Source organism: Gopherus evgoodei, chromosome 1 (genome assembly GCF_007399415.2).
Source record: "Gopherus evgoodei ecotype Sinaloan lineage chromosome 1, rGopEvg1_v1.p, whole genome shotgun sequence".
Taxonomy (NCBI): domain Eukaryota; kingdom Metazoa; phylum Chordata; order Testudines; family Testudinidae; genus Gopherus; species Gopherus evgoodei.
The window spans coordinates 191,358,899-191,378,879 of record NC_044322.1 but is presented as its reverse complement, the minus strand read 5'-3'; the positions used below and the strand labels follow the sequence as shown (position 1 = coordinate 191,378,879).

The 19,981-nt window shown below is 40.5% G+C and overlaps 1 protein-coding gene across 5 annotated transcripts in view; it reads left to right on the top strand.

Annotated features, from left to right (window-relative positions):
• The window catches only part of ARL6 (ADP ribosylation factor like GTPase 6), a 33,684-nt gene that overhangs the window by 1,214 nt on the left and 12,489 nt on the right, over positions 1 to 19,981 (top strand). For all 5 annotated transcript variants that reach the window (XM_030581488.1, XM_030581497.1, XM_030581460.1 and 2 more), the window contains exons 2-4: positions 6,862 to 7,011; positions 10,397 to 10,458; positions 17,763 to 17,831. In XM_030581488.1, the coding sequence (XP_030437348.1) occupies positions 6,889 to 7,011; positions 10,397 to 10,458; positions 17,763 to 17,831 (254 nt within the window). In that variant the 5' untranslated portion in view covers positions 6,862 to 6,888. The remainder of the gene's footprint in view (positions 1 to 6,861; positions 7,012 to 10,396; positions 10,459 to 17,762; positions 17,832 to 19,981) is intronic.

Below are 19,981 nucleotides of genomic sequence, written 5' to 3'. Positions count from 1 at the left end.
GACCCTGAGTGTGTGGGCATAACGCACCAACCAAACACCTGGGAAAAAATGCTTTATAGTAACTCAGAACTCTCCTCATCTAGTGTCCTGTCTCCAGCTGTTGAAGATATTTGCTGCTGGCAGTTGCTGATCAGCTATGTGGCATTGTAGGCAGTCTCATCATACCATACATAGATGCCAACTCTGTGAGTGCTCTGGGGATGGAGCACCGACAGGAAAAAATTAGCGAGTGCTCTGCACCCACTGGCAGCCAACTTCCCCTCTCCTTGCCGTGTCCCCCTCCCCCCCGAGCATGCTGTATCCCCGCTCCTCCCACTTCTTCCCAGTGCTTCCCACCTGCCGCCATACAGTGGCACTTAGGACTTTCTGGGAGGGAGGGAGGGAGGGAGGAGGAAGAGCGGGGATGCCATGCACTCAGGAGAGAAATCAGAGAAGGGGCAGGGCAGGAGTGGGAACTTGGGGGAAGGGGACAGGGCTGGGGTGAGAAAAGGTAAGATGCGGCGGGGACTTTGGGGAAGGGGTGGAATGGGGGTAGGATGGTACAGGAGCAGGAAGAGATCGGGGGATGGGGTTGAGCAGCCTCCGGGCAGAAGGGAAGGTGGTGCCTATGATACCATACCCTCCCTAAACTTATCAGGCTCAGTTTTGAAGCCAGTTAAGATTTTTGCCCCCAGTACCGCCTTTGGAAGTCTATTTCAGAACCTCACTCCTCAGGTGTTTAGAAGCCTTCCTCTAATTCCATATTTAAACTTGGTGGTGGCCAGTTTATAGCCATTTGTTCTTGTGTCAACATTGGTTCTTAACTAAAAAATTCCTCTCCTGCACTGGTATTTGTTTCTCTGATGTTGTTATAGAGAGCAATTCTACTTCCCCTCAGCCTTCTTTTAATTAGACTAAACAAGCCAAGCTCTTTCAGTTTCTCCTCATATGGTATGTTTTCCATTCCTCTGATCATCCTAGTAGCCCTTCCAGTTTGAATCATTTTTCTTAAGCATGGGAGACCAGAATTGCACACAATATTCGAGATACTATACCATTGAACACGGCACTGGTGAGACCTGAACGAGCAGATGATGGTATCCCCTTTTTAACAGATGGGAACCTGAGACAGAGATGTTAATATCCAAGATATCCGCTAATTTGGGGTGACCAATATGATGTGCTTATGGCCTGGTTTTTTGGAGTACTTAATATTATATAGCATCTTATCTATTCAAGCAGAGCTCCAGCTGACATCAGTTGTAGCTGTGTTTGCTCAGAATTCTGCAAATAGCCCACTGGGTTGTAAGTTGGACACCCTGAAAATGAGGAACACAGAATTAGTGACCACTTGAAGTTTGGTTTCAGCAACTTGCCCTGCATCACATAGTAAATCTGGCGATGGCAGTTCTCCAGGGCAGCATTCAACTGTCTTAACCATCGTTTCTCTTCCTGTAATTATAATCTCCTACCTTATTCAGTACACACCTTCCAGCTTCTGCAACAAATGAGATGGGTTCTACAGACAGCAGTCTCCTTTACTACACAATCCTCATTCATTCCCCATGCACTGAATGAGGCTGGAAAAAAATAGTATCTGACCTTGTGATTCAAGACTGTATCATAAGTCATTAGGGGCCAAACTAAGGTTGGTCAACTTTAGTTTTGGCATTTTTTAATTTTTGAGTGCCTAACTTTATAACCTCAATTTTCTTGTAATGTCATTCTTTATATATAATTTCCTATCTTTTTAAAAGAGCAAACTAAAAAAAAAACACCACATTCCATCATGTAAAATCATTGACACCCATGTGGTTCATCAGCAGTGTTTGGACCTTTAGCTCCACCCGTGCCACTTGAGCTTTCAGACTGAGAGTAACAGAGTTATCATTGTGGGCCAGCCTGTGGGTTTCATAGCTCTTTGCTAATTGCAGAAGAAACTTAAGACTTGGGATCCTGGGTTCTAGTTCAGTTTCTGAGAAGAATATTTTCAAATTGTTGCCGAAAACCTTCTGCCTATGTTTTCTCTTCACTCTGAAGCCTGATTCCTGCTGTCCCAGATCCCTGCAGCCTATCCTTCTACCAGTCTCCCCACAATATTTTAAACAATGTTAACATGTTAGTTGTCACATGCTAAACATATCTCATTTCCTCAGGTAGACAAGACTCATAATTTATCACAGTTATGTGACACTGAACTTTAAAATATCCATCACATTTATTTATCTTTCATTTATGGCGCTGTCTACCACATGAAGTAAAAAAACGCTTTAATATTAATCTGTGGGGTTTCCCTGTTCTGAGTTTGCTCTATGGCATTTATTAAGTTAAATTCATTCTTGTCTGTTGGCCTCTGTTCATTCTAGTTCTGTGGCTGAAATTGAGAGTATCATCCTTGATTTTTTTTTCTAATGTTGTTTGCTTGTTATGAATTAGAAGCATTGTTCATATCTTCTGAATGGATTTAAATTCGGTTATAATCCCCTTTTTAATTTTGGTGACCCTAATAAGATATTTGAATAAAACTATATCTTGCATTTCTGTACAACTGGGGTATGCTGCTCCTTAGTGTTATCCAGGGCATTGACAATTATTGATTAGTGGAGTAGGAAGCCAAGAAACAAAGGTGGGAGGGAGGTATCAACAATGTTCTAGCTCCCTTTATAACAGAAAGTGTTATTCACATCTCTTGTAGTTGAGATGGCAGAACTTCCAGTAAAATTCCTTGTTTTCACACACATGACTTTCTGAAAATTTTCATGTTTAGTTTTTTCCTGAAGATTAATTTTACTCTGTCATTTTTCTGTTTTAACTAGGGGGAGGGCATGTTGGAGAGTTAAGGGCAGGTGCCCGGGAGTACATTTTTCTGTGTGTGTTCTTTAATAAAATTACAAACTGTTATTTATGGAATGCTGCTAGAAAAAAATGGCCTCAGTTTGAAACTGGGTAAGTATAAAGATCTCAATGAGGATTGTGTACTTCATGCCCACTTGTTTGCTTTAGTGCAGGGGTGAGCAAACTACGGCCTGCGGGCCACATCTGGCCCAAGGGACCGTCTTGCCCAGCCCCCGAGCTCCTGGCCCGGGAGGCTACACGCCCCCGCCCCCGGTCCCTCCCCTGGAGCCTCATCTTGCATGCTCCACCTCCAGCGCAGTGCTCTGGGTGGTAGGGCTGTTAGCTCCTGGGGCAGTGCAGCTGCAGAGCCCAGCCTGACCCAGTCTCTGTGCTGTGCGGTGGTGGCAGCGTGGCCTGGCTCCAGCCACTGGTGCTCCAGGCAGCGGGATAAGGGGGCAGGAAGCAGGGGGTGTTGGATAGAGGGCAGGGGAGTTCAGGGTGGTGGTCAGGGGGTGGGGATGTGGATGATAGTTGGGAGGAAACAGGGTTGAATGGGGACAGGGGTCCTGGGGGGCAATCAGGAAGGAGGGGGGTTTGGTTGGGGCGGCAGGGGGCAGTCAGGGGACAAGGAGAAGGGGTGGCTGGATAGAGCAGGGATCCCAGGGTTGGAATGAGAGGAGGGGTTGGATGGGGTGCTGGGAGTCTGGGGGCAGTCAGGGGACAGGGGTGTGTGGATGGGGCAGTGGTCCCAGAAGGGCTGTCAGGGAATGGGGGGGGTTAGATGGGGTAGGAGTCCGGTGTGAGGGGGGCAGATACAAGGTAGGGGCCAGGCCACAACCACCTCCTCTAACCGGCCCTCCATACAATTTATGAAACCAGATGCGGCCCTCAGGCCAAAAAGTTTGCCCGCCCCTGCTTTAGTGGGATAGAAAATAAAGTTTTAAGCAATTCAGAAATTGTTTGAGAATATGCTCATCTTGTATCTCAGACTTTTGCAGTCTTCTGAAGCCCCTCTCTTCTTTGTGTCATCACTCTGCGTGTTTCCTGCCTACATGGATCAGTAGGCTTAAGCAAGGATATGGGATCTGCTTCTAAGACATTGCTAGTGTCTCCCTTCCTCATGGCTTGGGCTGTCGTGTTTCACTGCCAGCACCATCAAGTTCCCCCACCTATTGAGGTAGATGGGTGTAATTTCTAGGCCACTGCTAGGACTCTTTCCATGAATTAGCCTAAGTGCTTTATTGAAACCCGTGTATGTGTGCGCGTGCACACACACAATGCTGTCTTTCAAACAAACTGACTTAATGTTTAGGGAGGAAAAATAATAAGGACAAAAAGTACTAGCTTCCTAAATTTTGGGCACTAACAGCATTTTTTTCTTTGTCCTACGTATCTTTCAAATGCTTGACTTTCTTAAAACAGCAACTTTTTTTCTTTCTCCATTGGTGAAGTTAAAACCTTTGTTAACCCAGCCTTGCAGAAACCTGTCTGCTGCTGCTGTAAAGGCTGCCACCCAGTCCCCACTGTTGGCATTTAAATAATCCTAATCTCATTTTAGAAGTTTATACCTTTATATTAAGCAATGACACTGTTATGCTGTTAAATGATAATATTTATAATAAAATAGCTGTTGCCACAATAGAGCGGCCTTGGTGAAATCACTTTAAAAAAATAAATAAATAAAAGTTAAGACGTGAAGTTCCCAACAGCAATGTTAATTGAGCAGCATTACACATATGTAGTATATTCTGTTCCTGTGTTTTCTTGTTGAATTTGTTCTTTGATTAATATTCATATTGATATACTTGACCATTAAATATGCCTGATGTGTGTAATGTGAACGAGTTAATGTTGATGTTGAAAACTTGACTTTTCATGCTCTTAAAAAAATAAACATAACATATAACTTCCGTGTCACATTAAGATCACTATTGTAGGTTTTAGTAAAGGTACGTTTTCAGTTTTCTAGAACATCAGCTCAAAAGGGAAGTGTGTACCTTTATAGCATTTATGTGCTTTGTTCATTCTATCAACATTGGAATGACTCTGTTTTATCATCAGACTATCACAAGTGACCAATCTGCTAAAAGAGAAAAAAGAATGTACTTTGTCATTGTACTTTACTATAGAATTTTCAACAAAGCATCTTTTTTCTTTGGCTACTCTTTCAGAATACTGGCAAATCTCTTGTGCAGACAACAAAATGACATGTTTTGGAGAACAGTATTCTTGTCGGGTTCGTTTTGGCAAAGTACAAGCTTTACGTTTGTATCCAGAAATGTAAAAAGCTTTTATTGTACCAAACAGAATCAAGAAGTGCTAGAAGAAAAATGAAAATTAACCAGTTATGGCATTTCATTGACAAACACCTATTTGTATAGGAAATACTACCAATAGCAAATAACTTAAACTACTTCGGTAGCAACTTAATCAAGCCATATGCTGCTGAACATATAGCTACACAATATATTAGTAGAATTCCCAAAGTAGAGTGTTTCAGACACAGTACATAATAGAAATTATAAATCTGTTCTAAGTAGACTTTCTGCTACAGCCACTTCTTCCCACACGTACTTTAAGCTAATGTGGTGGGTAAAATAACTGTAATTTCTTTTAAATGTGTTTAGAATTTAATAGTTAAATGTTCAGTCTTGGTTTTCATATTGTAAGGGGTTGTTGAGCTAATGGGATTGAATAGTCTTTATCAGCTTTCCTTTCCTCCTTCTCCCAGACTCCAGGAAGTTTCTTGGTAATCTAAATTCACCAACAGTGTCTGGAACTGAGCTGTATATAGTTCTGTTCTCTATATAGGGTGGAAATTTATTTTCCTCCTGAAAATTCTTTTGGCATTATGTATGTTTTGTTAGAGTGCCACAGAAGTTCAATGTCAATTATCATATGTTGAAATTATTCCCTGATTATAGCTTTCAAGGACTGCCAGTTCTTAATTTTTCTATATGCAGTATGTCCAAGCAGATGCTGTAAGAGAATTCACAACATAATCTCCTTTTAGTCCCCTACTGCTGAACAAAGATAGTTTCTGGGCCTAAGTAACAATTTGGCTTCCTTCTGACAAGTAGCAGTGTGTTATGTTATCTGGCTACATCTCTGACTAATCCGTCATAATCAGTTTCTGTTTACACTTAATTATTTCCTAATGTACAGTTCTTAATACCATCATAAATAACTCATTTCAGTTATAGTTTCAGTTAATCATACTTTATTTACAGTTTTGATTTCAATAACCTTACAGCAGGTGTGTGAAAAAGCAAATGTTGTTTTGCAAAATTACAGCATGAAGATTTTATTATATAAATCGGGGTAGGCAACCTATGGCACGCGTACCAAAGGTGGCATGTGAGCTGATTTTCAGTGGCACTCAGACTGCCCAGGTCCTGGCCACCGGTCCAGGGGGTTCCGCATTTTAATTTAATTTTAAGTGAAGCTTCTTAAACATTTAAAAAACCTTATTTACTTTACATACACTAATAGTTTAGTTTATATATTATAGACTTATAGAAAGAGACCTTCTAAAAACGTTAAAATGTATTACTGACACGCAAAACCTTAAATTAGAGTGAATAAATGAAGACTCGGCATGCCGCTTCTGAAAGGTTGCCCACCCCTGATGTAAATTGTGATGACTGGCTGGACTTCGGATAGTTTAAAATATTATACAAATCTCATTGGTGAAGTTTAGTAAGAGATAATGAAGTGCTACAGTCTTGTTGGTGTTTGTATCGCTAGAACACTTTGACTAATGATTTGTTGGCTAGCAATACTGACAAGGAGATTGGCTACTTATAACACTGTCTATATAAGCACAATCTACTTTTGTGTCAGGCTTCTTCCTAGTAATCAGCTTACACTCTATTTACTTTCTGTATTAACCAAACCTGCCGTGACACTGCTTGTATAGGGTCTTATTCATATTGTCCTGTTAAAAGCCTGAGGACTTCTGACCCACATGCCTACGTACTGTGCTAGACCTCTGGTACCATAACCATTTTAAATAGTGATTTCCTTTTCTGTTCTTCTGCATCACAGGTGGTCTCTGTGCATTGAATCAGAATCATGGGATTGTTTGATAAGCTAGCAGGATGGCTTGGTCTGAAGAAGAAGGAGGTTCATGTTTTGTGCCTTGGGTTGGACAATAGTGGCAAAACAACTATCATTAATAAACTTAAACCTTCAAATGTAAGTAGCCTCAGTTTACTGCTAACTCTCTCTTACCAAATGTTATTGCAAAGTTGATGGAAGAAAAAAGTGAAGGTCTGTTTATAAGCTAAGAAAATATAATGTATAAAAATATAAAAAATAAAACTTCAGTCCATTTGCAAACCTGGCTTTATATATGTGTGTATATACATATTTTTTAAATTGTGTTTCAAAACCAACCACCACCACCTACTAATATGCCTAGTGTCTTCTCAGATCACAGGATAAAGAAGGGTTTATGATGGACAAGATTAAAAGTGGGCTGTAAACTGTTTTTATTTTGAAGAAATAAATATAATTTGAAACGTCAGTTATTTGGGACAAGTAGTTTTACTACAACTAGCTCTTGTCTGTAAACATCATTATTTTTGTCTTAGACTATTAATGATTAAAGATGCTGCTACATAGCTAGGAAATTAAGAGTGAGAATGTAAAACTTTTATGGTGAATTCAGCATTAGTACTTTCCAAATTAATGGACTATGACCATCAGAAGTACTAATCCATTGCTAAAAAGAGAGTGAGTTCACCATCAATTTTTGGTGTAACTGAGTGTGATGAAGGGTACGTATTCCTCTTTGATATGATTTGGCGAGAGAACTGAACGACATTTGGAGTGACTATAGGATTGAAAATTGGAGACTCTTCCCTACCATTTTATTTCCATGCATTCAAGGATTCTGGTGGGTTCTGTGTAGCCTGATGTAACCTTAACTGTACTAAACATAGTTTGTTAATATCCTATTATATATTTAAATGGAGATTGATATCTTAAAGGAGGAGACTTTTTAGCAAAAGCATGTCATATCAGGTTGCAATTTATAAAGATACTGAGAGTCTAATGTTCCTTGCTCCAGTAATTTTGCTTCTGATAAAATGTAATTGGATCTATAAATGTAAACTAAATATCTATGAAATTACTTTTTAGCAAGATGCAAGCAACCACAACCAGCACATTATTATGGTTCTGGCTTTGTTCTTGTCATAACTATAAAGGGAAGGGAACAGCCCTTCTGTGTACAATACTATAAAATCCCTCATGGCCGGAGACATCAAAATCCTTTTTACCTGTAAAGGGTTAAGAAGCTTAGGAAACCTGGCTGACGCGTGACCCAAAAGACCAATAAGGGAATAAGATACTTTCAGATCTTGGTGGGGGGAAGTCTTTTGTTTGTGCTCTTTGTTTTGGGGGTTGTTTGCTCTTGGGACTAAGAGGGAGCAGACATCAATCCAGGCTCTCCAAATCTTTCTGAACCAGTCTCTCATGTTTCAAACTTGTAAGTAACAGCCAGGCAAGGCATGTTAGTCTTGTTTTTGTTTTCTCAACTTGTAAATGTTCCTTTTTGCTGAGAGGATTTTACCTCTGTTTGCTGTAACTTTGAACCTAAGGCTAGAGGGGGGTCCTCTGGGCTCTTTGAATCTGATTACCCTGTAAAGTTATTTTCCATCCTGATTTTACAGAGATGATTTTTACCTTTCTTTCTTTAATTAAAAGCCTTCTTTTTAAGAACCTGATTGATTTTTCCTTGTTTTTAAGATCCAAAGGGATTGGATCTGGACTCACCAGGAATTGGTGGGGGAAAGGAGGAGGGATGGTTAAATTCTCCTTGTGTTAAGATCCAAAGGGTTGGATTGGTGTTCACCAGGAACTCAGTGAAAAAGTCTCTCAAGGCTATCCAGAAAAGGGAGCTAGTACTTGAGAGTAGTGGTAGCGAGACCAGATCTAAGCTGGTAGTTAAGCTTAGAGGTGTTTATGCAGGTCCCCACATCTGTACCCTAAAGTTCAGAGTGGGGGAGGAACCTTGACAGTTCTCAAAAGTGATGACCTTGGGATCTTCTTATAATATGCCTCAAAACAGTGCAGTGTCCAGAGCATGGTTCAAGTCTTGAAGTTAGCACCAAGATATGGCAGTGATGGGCACAATAGAAAACCTAAAATAGATAAGCTAATTATATGAGTAAAGCAAGTAGAAACTATCTCCTCCTGTTTACTTCATCAGTCACATGATGGTAGTTATTTGTGAATGTATTGTAAAGTGAAAATATGCAATAACACTATTGTATTAATTTGTTAAAATGTAACAAACTTCATTAGATCAGAGTCCCTGAAAACTACTAATTCTGATAAATGAATTAGTTCACCTGACAAATTGCTCTGAACTGTCAGCTAATCATCAGAGTACAAAGCCAATGAATATATTTCAGGCTGAGCAGTCACCCTGGAAAGAGAGCTTGAGAGAGGCATTAAAAAACAAACAAAAACCAACTCCCTTTACCGCTTGCCAGCTAGAATTTTGTTCTCCACTGTTTAGTTATAAAATTCAAAGAAGTCATCTGTAATTTCTAGTATAAGATATCCTTGAAGGAAAGTTGTACCTTCTATGTTCAGTGCAGTGTCGTGACCTCTTAATGATGGAAACTGCTGGCCAAACTACTTCTTGTGGTGGTGAAAATAACTTTTTTTTTCATAATGGTTTTAAAGATTAATAAACTAAGCCAGCTTTAGTGTATATGTGGGGGGGGGGAAGCCAGTTGCTTGTAAACATCTTTTTATAAATAAGGTTTTAGAGCCTCTTATTTTCTCAAAAGCTGGACTCTTTGCAGCCTTGTTATTGTTTTTTCTGAAAGATTCTGTCATATTGCACCAACTTTCTAGAAAAGTTGTTCTGGTAACCAGGCTTTTTGTCGACCTGTGGTGCTCTGTTTTGTCCCAACCTTCCCTTCTTTGGTAAACATGGCACTTTCATTGCAGTGCTCTGGTAGTTGACTAAAAACTAGGTCAACATAAGAACCTAAAAATTCAACCTACTGCTTCCCAACGTAAGTAGGTTCCTGCTGTAGCTTGTGATAAAGAATATTGGGACAATATGTCCTCTCTTTCTATTTACTTCTCTTGGGTTGAAACTGTGACCTCCAGAGGGTAAAAATACTTGGCTTCTTTGTACTCTGACCTCATTGGTAACTCTTCAACCCAGAAAGCTATCACTTTCTGTGAAAGTATGTTACTTAGCTCTGGTCAGTATGTAGTCTGTACAGAAACTATAACTTAAAGCAAGGGAATTCAGTATTAAGGCTGAAACATCCTCACTCCTGAGCCTTGGCCATAGGTAATGCAAGGTTTTCATTTTTTTTGCTAGAAAATCCAAAACTTGGATCTTGAGAGAGAAGAAATCGTGGGAAAGTATGTTAACTACCTGCTATGTCCATGCAGAGGTCTTCTGTGTTACTCAAATGTTTCCTGAATATTATATATTGCACCAAAATTTGGGGGAATATAAATAATTTAGAAATAGTAACATTTCAGTAGCTGTGTTTCTAACTTAATGAGTTTGTTGTAAAACATGATTTTTTCCCCTCTTTTTAAGGCTCAAACTCAAGACATAGTTCCAACAATAGGATTCAGTATAGAAAAATTCAAGACATCCAGGTAACACCACTTTTGTGTACACAGAATTAGTCTTTCTCTTTCAATGTAATGTAATGATGTGTGGTGATGTAATGAAGTGTCATTTGAGTCACTCATGTTGCTGTATCATGATATGTTGTATGTACTGGTGCTGCTCTTTAATGTGTGAAGAGGCCAATAATATTTTGCAGTACTGCATGAGAGACTTGGTTTTGATTCCTGGCCTCACTTAGAGTCCCAGCCCTACTGATTCTATAACGATTCCGTGTGTGTAGTCTTTAGGCATGTCTCAAATCACTGAATATTAACTTGTACTAGGTTAAGAAGTATCACTGAGATACTTTGAAGGGATCTCAGTCTCCTCTGATTAACTGAAAACTGGTGGCTATAGCCTTGACAATATGAAAGTTGCATTGTTTAAAGTCAGGAAAAGAGGGGAAAATCATCAGTTTCAAGAAGGATGGTAGACTGACAATTGCCTCAACACATCCCACTCATGTGCCTAAAAAATTTGAAAAAATATGGGAGAATAATGAAAAACCCCTAATGTAACTTGACAATATTTTGAAAAATGTATACAGGCAGTCTTCAAAGTAGTGTGGCCTGTTGGTTTGGAGACCTGCAAGAAATTCATAAAAGCAGCAAAGAGTCCTGTGGCACCTTGTAGACTAACAGATGTATTAGAGCATGAGCTTTCATGGGTGAATACCCACTTCGTGGGATGCATTCATGAGTTCCTTGCTTGGACTGGGATTGATGGGAGTAATATTTGTAATTGCTTTGGATCACGTGGTATCACCTACAAAGCACAATGTTTTGACCACTGCTAGGAGAGGACAGTATACATCCTTCTGTACTGCTGTCCTTTATCTGCTTTTTGAGTTGGTTAGCAGGGGAGGTGCAGAGTGGCATTCACATTTTTATACATAACAAGAGTGTTTACATGCATCTGACGAAGTGGGTATTCACCCATGAAAGCTCATGGCCCAATATGTCTGTTAGTCTATAAGGTGCCACAGGACTCTTCGCTGCTTTTACAGATCCAGACTAACACGGTTACACTTCTGATACTTGAGTTCCTGGAATCTTCTTCTATAGATAGATTCTTACACTGTGCTCATTGCCATAGTACCTGAGTACCTTCCAGCAGTGCATTAAGCAGCGTGACTGCACATCAGTCATGTAGTGTTTGTTCTCTCATCCTCTCCCAGGTTGAGAAGTGTGTGCAGTGGAGTGTCTTGTTTTGGTAGGGCTTTAGGGTTATTGTTTTGTTTTGCAATTTTTGCTTAAATATATGTGGTGGTGGTGGTATGTATTTATGTTAGAGAAGGCAAGCACAAAGAAATGCACTTTGCACTTAGAGTGAAAGGCGGTAAGGTTTGTGATGATTCCTAGTTTGTGAAGAATTTCATTCCACAATTTTACTGGCCCCTGAGAAAGTTCTGTCTGCCACACAGATAAGCTTTATATGCTCTTATTGTAGAAAGTTCCTTTGTGTCAGAGGAGCTTAGTTGCTGACCACAGTCAAGTATAGAGAACAGAGGGCAGCTTTGATGTATTCATGGTGGCCTGTGTCGCTGAGAAATATATTTTCTAATCAAAGTTTCCTAAGCGCTGAAGGCTTCATGTCCTAGTGTATCACTATCACATTGTTGTAGTCTGGCTGAGAAGTGATGAAGTCATGAATAACAGAGGCGAGGTAATCGTTCACCAGGATGCGTTGAAGTCTCCTAGTCTGCTGAAGATGATAGAAAGCGTTCATCACAAATGCTCCTATGTGAGAGCTTAGCATCATCAAGGAATCCAAGAGTTCTTTCAAACTGCAGACCAAATTAATGAATTCTGCATGAGCACCTTCAAGCAAAGAAGACTGCATTAGAGCTGCAAATTCCTCAAAATGTTTTCTTCTACCAGCATTATTTGTCTTTCACAGGTGTATTAAGCTTCAGCCAACTGTTCATCCATGAGCTGTCCAATCACTGGGCTATCTTGATGATATTGGGGTGTGATTGAAATATGACCATTCATATCATTAATACTGCCACTGTTAGACAATTGCAACAAATCTTGTACAAAGCATGTCATTTAAGATGTCAATAGAAAAGTTATGATTTGCTGAGTATGATTATCGTGTTTATATTCATGTATCATTTTTGTACCTGAAGTTAAAAATATTGACTATATACTGGCATCTTACATGTGTGCTTTATTCCTGGGCACCATCTACCAGATACGATTTATATCTAGTACTCCTGGGGGATTCTGCATGTCTGCAGAAAACGCACCCCCCTTCCCACAGAATTCCTGTGCTTCCCTGCAGAAAATGGCAGGAAAGCCGGGGAGACCACTACCCAGACCCTCCCTGCTGAGCCCCAACCACCTTCACTTGGATCCCCTGTAGAGTCCCATTGCCCCTGCACCAGAACCCCCCAACAAGCCCCTGTGCATCCAGATCTCCCACTGAGCTGCCCACATCCAGAATGCCCCACACAGAAACCTCTCCCCCCACACTAAGTCCCTCCACACTTGGATCCTGCTGGATCCACCTGGCACAGAGGGGCAGGGCCCCAGGGTGTTTCTGTGTCAGGCCTAGCTCTTGCGCTGTGTCAGGGTCAGGTTTAGCCCCACTGCTGAGTCACTGTACCGGGGGATGTGGGCGCTTCAGGGTGTTCTCCCACCTCAGTACAGCCAGTGGCCAGTGCTCCCCACTGCCATGCTGGAGCAAACATTTATTGAAAAAAAATGGAGAATTTAAAATATTGTGCAGATAATTTTTTGGTGCAGAATTCCCTCGGGGTAATTTAAGTAGACAGCTTTGTGTTGATGGCCCATCAAAGACACTTCGCTCTCACAATGGGTCATAGAAGAAACTCATTTTACCCCAGTGGCTCCTCCTGCGGATACTTCAGGCTCCAATAGGCCAGTCACTACCCCATATGAGTCATTAAGCCATGTAAGGACATGTGATATGCTCCTGTGACCTTGGACTCCCTCTTGTGCCAGTAGCTTTCCATAGACAGGGCTGTGAGCTTTGTTTGAAACAGAAAATTTCCAGCCACATGGCAGAGTGTAGAAGACTCCTGGGATGACTTCATTTTGCCTCTTTCCTGCTCGGATTTTCTGGATTGTGGATTTACAACTAAAAGGAGCATATTGGACTATGGACTGAGGACCTTCCAATCATAGAATATCAAGGTTGGAAGGGACCTCAGGAGGTCGTCTAGTCCAAACCCCAACTCAAAGCAGGATCAATTCCCAACTAAATCATCCCAGCCAGAGCTTTGTCAAGCCTTACCTTAAAAACCTCTAAGGAAGGAGATTCCACCACCTCCCTAGGTAACCCATTCCAGTGCTTCACCACTCTCTCTAGGTGAAAAAGTTTTTCCTAATATCTAACCTAAACCTCCCCCACGGCAACTTGAGACCATTACTCCTTGTTCTGTCATCAGGTACCACTGAGAACAGTCTAGAGCCATCCTTTTTGGAACCCCCTTTCAGGTAGTTGAAAGCAGCTATCAAATCCCTTCTCATTCTTCTCTTCTGCAGACTAATCCCAGTTCCCTCAGCCTTTCCTCATAAGTCATGTGCTCCAGCCCCCTAATCATTTTTGTTGCCCTCTGCTGGACTCTTTCCAATTTTTCCACATTCTTCTTGTAGGGTGGGGCCCAAAACTGGACACAGTACTCCAGGTGAGGCCTCACGAATGTTGAATAGAGGGGAATGATCACATCCCTCGATCTGCTGCCAATGCCCCTACTTATACAGCCCAAAATGCCGTTAGGCTTCTTGGCAACAAGAGCACACTGTTGACTCATATCCACCTTCTCATCCACTGTAATCCCTAGGTCTTTTTCTGCAGAACTGCTTCCTAACCATTCAGTCCCTAGTCTGTAAGAGTGAATGGGATTCTTGCATCCTAAGTGCAGGACTCTGCACTTGGCCTTGTTGAACCTCATCAGGTTTCTTTTGGCCCAGTCCTCTAATTTGTCTAGGTCTCTCTGTATCCTATCCCTACCCTCTAGCGTATCTACCACTCCCCCCAGTTTAGTGTCATCTGCAAACTTGCTGAGAGTGCAGTCCACGCCATCCTCCAGATCATTAATGAAGGTATTGAACAAAACTGGCCCCAGGACCGACCCTTGGGCACTCTGCTTGAAACCGGCTGCCAACTAGACATGGAGACGTTGGTCACGAGCCGTTGAGCCCAACGATCTAGCCAGCTTTCTATCTACCTTATAGTCCATTCATCCAGCCCATACTTCAGCTTGCTGGCAAGAATACTGTGGGAGACGGTATCAAAAGCTTTGCTAAAGTCAAGGAATAACACATCCACTGCTTTTCCCTCATCCACATACCCAGTTATCTCCTCATAGAAGGCAATTAGGTTAGTCAGGCGTGACTTGCCTTTGGTGAATCCATGCTGACTGTTCCTGATCACTTTCCTCTCTAAGTGCTTCAGAATTGATTCCTTGAGGACCTGCTCTATGATTTTTCCAGAGACTGAGGTGAGGTTGACTGACCTGTAGTTCCCCGGATCCTCCTCCTTCCCTTTTTAAAGATGGGCACTACATTAGCCTTTTTTCAGTCATCTGGGAGCTCCCCCATTCGCCATGAGTTTTCTAAGATAATGGCCAATGGCTCTGCAATCACATCCGCCAACTCCTTTAGCACCCTCAGATGCAGCGCATCTGGCCCCGTGGACTTGTGCTCATCCAGTTTTTCTAAATAGTCCTGAACCACTTCTTTCTCCACAGAGGGCTGGTCGCCTTCCCCCGATACTGTGCTGCCCAGTGCAGCAGTCTGGGAGCTGACCTTGTTCGTGAAGACAGAAGCAAAAAAATCTTTGAGTACATTAGCTTTTTCCACATCCTCTGTCACTAGGTTGCCTCCCTCATTCAGTAAGGGGCCCACACTTGCCTTGACTTCCTTCTTGTTGCTAACATACCTGAAGAAACCCTTCTTGTCACTCTTAACTTCTCTTGCTAGCTACAACTCCAAGCGTGATTTGGCTTTCCTGATTTCACCCCTGCATGCCTGAGCAATATTTTTATACTCCTCCCTGGTCATTTGTCCAATCTTCTGCAATCTTTTGGAAGTTACCAGAGAAACCTTACAAGCCAGCAGTCTATAACTTCACTGCTACAAACCTGATATAAGAACATTGCAATTATTGTATGTATATTATCTACTAACCATTTTAACTCTCTCTTCTTCGTTTCTTTTATTAATAAACCTTTAAATTTTAATTACTAAGGGATTGTCAGTAGTGTGATTATTGGGTAAGATCTGAGTTGTATATTGACCTGACTGTGTGGTTGATCTCTTGAGATCAGCTGACTCCTTTGTTTGATAAAATTGGCTTTCCTGCCGTGGCTCATCATAGAGTCCAGTGTCTGGCTGGAATGCCAAAGAAGACTGCATTTTTGACTTCTTGTTAACGAATGCGGTGAGACGGAAGTTTACTTTTGTTATTGACTTGGTATAATCTAATAATAGAATAACCACAGGTGTGTGGTGAGTCTGTCCTATTTCTAGCAGTCTGTCCTGAATCTGGCATTCTCAGATGTGACCCACTGAGGCACAGTGACAGTGTGGTCGTAAGTGATGTGTATATTACTGACACTTCAGTCTGTCATCTGGTCAATTCACCTAGTGGCTGCATGAAGATGTTAGAAAGGCCTGGAGAGAGAATTATTCTTTGTGGGACTCCACAAGTGAGAGGTCTAGTGGTTCAGGTGTAGTTTCCCATAAGTAGTCTTTGAGTCCTTCCTGGATGTATGCACCCAAAACATTTTAGTGCATTACTCTGTAACCTTGCCACTTCTCTCAAATGAGATGGCAGTATCTCATGGGCAACAGTATCAAATGCTGCAGAGAAGTCCATAAGGAGGAGAATGGATGTCTGCCCTCTATCTGTTGGCAAGAAGAGCTCATCCATCAATGACACTAAAGCTGTTTTAGTTCCATTGCCTGGCCTGAATCCAGATTGTGCCTGGTGTAGACTATTCAGTTCAGTTAAGTATCAAATGGGTAGCCGTGTTAGTCTGGATCTGTAAAAGCAGCAAAGAGTCCTGTGGCACCTTATAGACTAACAGACGTTTTGGAGCATGAGCTTTCGTGGGTGAATACCCACTTCGTCAGATCCATGTAGTGGAAATCTCCAGGGGCAGGTATATATATGCAGGCAAGCTAGAGATAATGAGGTAGTTCAATCAGGGAGGATGAGGCCCTGTTCTAGCAGTTGAGGTGTGAAAACCAAGGGAGGAGAAACTGGTTCTGTAATTGGCAAGCCATTCACAGTCTTTGTTTAATCCTGAGCTGATGGTGTCAAATTTGCAGATGAACTGAAGCTCAGCAGTTTCTCTTTGAAGTCTGGTCCTGAAGTTTTTTTGCTGCAGGATGGCCACCTTAAGGTCTGCTATAGTGTGGCCAGGGAGGTCGCTACGGAAAAGGATAAATGGACACAAATCAGATATTAGGAATGGCAATATACAAAAACCTGTAGGAGAACACTTCAACCTCCCTGGCCACACTATAGCAGACCTTAAGGAACCTGGTCAGTTTCCCTCTGTAGACAATCGTTAATACTGAACTTAATACAAATACAAATAATGTCAGTAGGCTAGCTTTGCCACATTTTGCTTAGCTTCATTTATGTGGATGCTGCTTATTTGATTCCAGAAGTTGATCAAAATGTTCTTTTGTAACTCTTTCATAAGTGGACTTATGATTGTGGTTAGTGTTTGGGTTAAATGCTGAAGATACAGTAGACCATTGTCTGCCTAACTGCTTGGGGAAACCCAATAGTACTCAAGTGTTGAGCAAATTAAAATATTACATTGTAAGGATTCTTTCTTGAGGGATAGTTCTGCCCACTGAAGTCAATGAAAGCCATCTGTGCATATTAAGGCATGCCATGAAATTTAAAAATCACGCTTCCATCTGAATTTTATTTACCTACTGTTACACTGTTACTGTATGATTGACATACAGAAAAAAACATTTCACTCCCGATTTTTTTCAGGTTGTTTCCTTTTTATATTTGATACTACTTTGTGTAGTCAGTTATTTTCCCTGTTATTTTGTGTGTGGGTCTTTCACACAGCAGAAGGGGAAAGAGAAAACATTTTTTTAATGGGAAGTTATGATTGTACAACCACAAAAACTGGCAGGAAGGCTCTGGGGGTTGGTGTCATATGGAAGTTTATTTTGATTTTTTTTTTTTAAGTTTTATGTTAACTGTCCATTTAAAAGTGTTAAATGAAAATGAGGAAAAAAATTTTTTGTTGTATGGGATCTGTACCTCACTCTTTCTTCCTTTTCAGTTTGTCTTTCACCGTGTTTGATATGTCAGGTCAAGGCAGATACAGAAACCTGTGGGAACATTACTACAAGTGAGTAATATTTTTAAATTTTAAAACATTGCTGTTAATAGTAGCTAAATATTTTTTTAAAATTTAGACAGAGGTATAACAAGTTATAAGAGCAGAGAGTTGATGCTAGACAATTTTGGACTGGAAATAAGGTGCACATTTTTAAGTGAGGGTATTTAACCATTGGGACAACAGTCATTGTGGTGGATTCCCCATAACCAGAAAAATTTAAATCAAGATTTGATATTTTTCCAGAAGGTATACTCTAGTTCAAACAGGAATTAGTTCATGGAAGGCCTATAGCCTTCATTAAACGGGAGGTTGGACTAGATGATCATAATGGTCCCATCTGGTTTTATAATATATGAAAATTAAAAAGTGTGGTTTTACTAGCCTCTTTGATTATTATTAGTCCTAAAATTTATGATGGCTTTATAAGCAACTTAGATGAGTCATGAAGGAGTGTGGTTCTTATGCTACTACTGTTACTAAAAATATTGTTCTTAAACAAAGGTTTAAGCAACATTCCACTTTTAAACTAATTGGCTTGGAGTTATCCAGTGCTTTATAATGGCTATGGTAGTCTCATTAAGTATTCTTGTACTGAGACATCAAGCTTGTGTTAGATGTAGCTATATGTTTCTGATTAAACCATAATACTCATTGTAGGTTTATACTGGATTGTTAGTATAAATAATTCAAAACACATCTCACTTAGAACAATAAAATATGGGATAAGAGAGCATGTGGAAATAGAAAATGAGATTTATGAACAGTTGGTAGCAAGCATATGTATGGGGACTGGTGGTTAGTTCACTGAGGGCAGCATAGAAAAGGAGAAATTAACACTTAAAAAAAAAGGTTGGGGCATCACAGGTAGAGGATGGATATCTTACTGTTTTTCTGATCTTCATATCCACTTTATGAGGCCTGGATGAACCTAAACGATACTGATTTACTGTTGTTTTTGTAGACAATTGTAATGCAAAGCTTCAAAGAATGAGGCATCTATGTAATTATCAGGGTGCTAACAAATTTTATGCCTTTTATCCTATATGTTGTTGCAAAAATCAAATAAATGCACTTAATAAAATGGTGCTGTTCTTTTGGCACATGCCCTATCTTTAGATTTTTTCATTTTATTTCTTGCTGATATTAACATTTGAAACTCCTTTTTAGTGATTTCTGGCTTCTAAACTACTCTGTTGATATCATTCATATGAATATGAAGGCCAGTACTGAGCAAGACAAAAGTAACCTGAATTCTCCATTTTGAATGCTTGAATGTTGATGTGTTTATTATTGATAAATTTTGCTGTAATATTCTTTATTATTTCTCTTTCTCTTTATTTATTTATTTGTTTGTTTTTTTTAAAATTGGAATTAACATAAAGGCTTTTCCTACAACATTGAGTTGGCAGTTTTGAGACATTGTCAGATGGCTATTTTGTAAATGTGCATTAAGGCTGGGATTTCAAAGCAGCCTAAGGGTGTTAGGTGCCGGATTTGGATGCCAAATTCCCAGAAACTGCTTTTTTTTTTTAAATTTCAGTCAAAGTGTGTGATAGGAGGAATACCTTAATGCCAGTTTTTAATACAGTGATGTCCTATGTGGCAGAAAATCAGTGTGTGCGCAACTGGTTAGTTTTCATTTGTATCATGTCCACAGTTTGAGTATAGTTTCTTAGCGGTAACACTGACACTACAGTGCACTTCAATATCAATATCCTCCCTATCCACTGCAGTTCTTTTATCTATATGGGATTTAATTCCAGTTAAAAGTAGCATACAGAAAAGCAATACACCTCTACCTCGATATAATGCTGTCCTCGGGAGCCAAAAAAACTTACCACGTTATAGGTGAAACTGCATTATATTGAACTTGCTTTGATCCACCAGAGTGTGCAGCCCTCCCTCCCCCCGGGGCACTGCTTTACCGCGTTATATCCGAATTCATGTTATATCGGGTCACATTACTTCAACGTAGAGGTATATAATAGCCATTTTTCTGTACTTGCAAAGTTAATCTACAGGTCTGATCTAGACCTGTGCACATAAATAGGTACTTCCAAGTATTTGACACTCTTGCACTTTTTTCATGTCTGACTTAAACCTCTCTCTTCAAGGGTGCATTACTTGAAATCTGATTTAATGATGCATATGGTATCTTG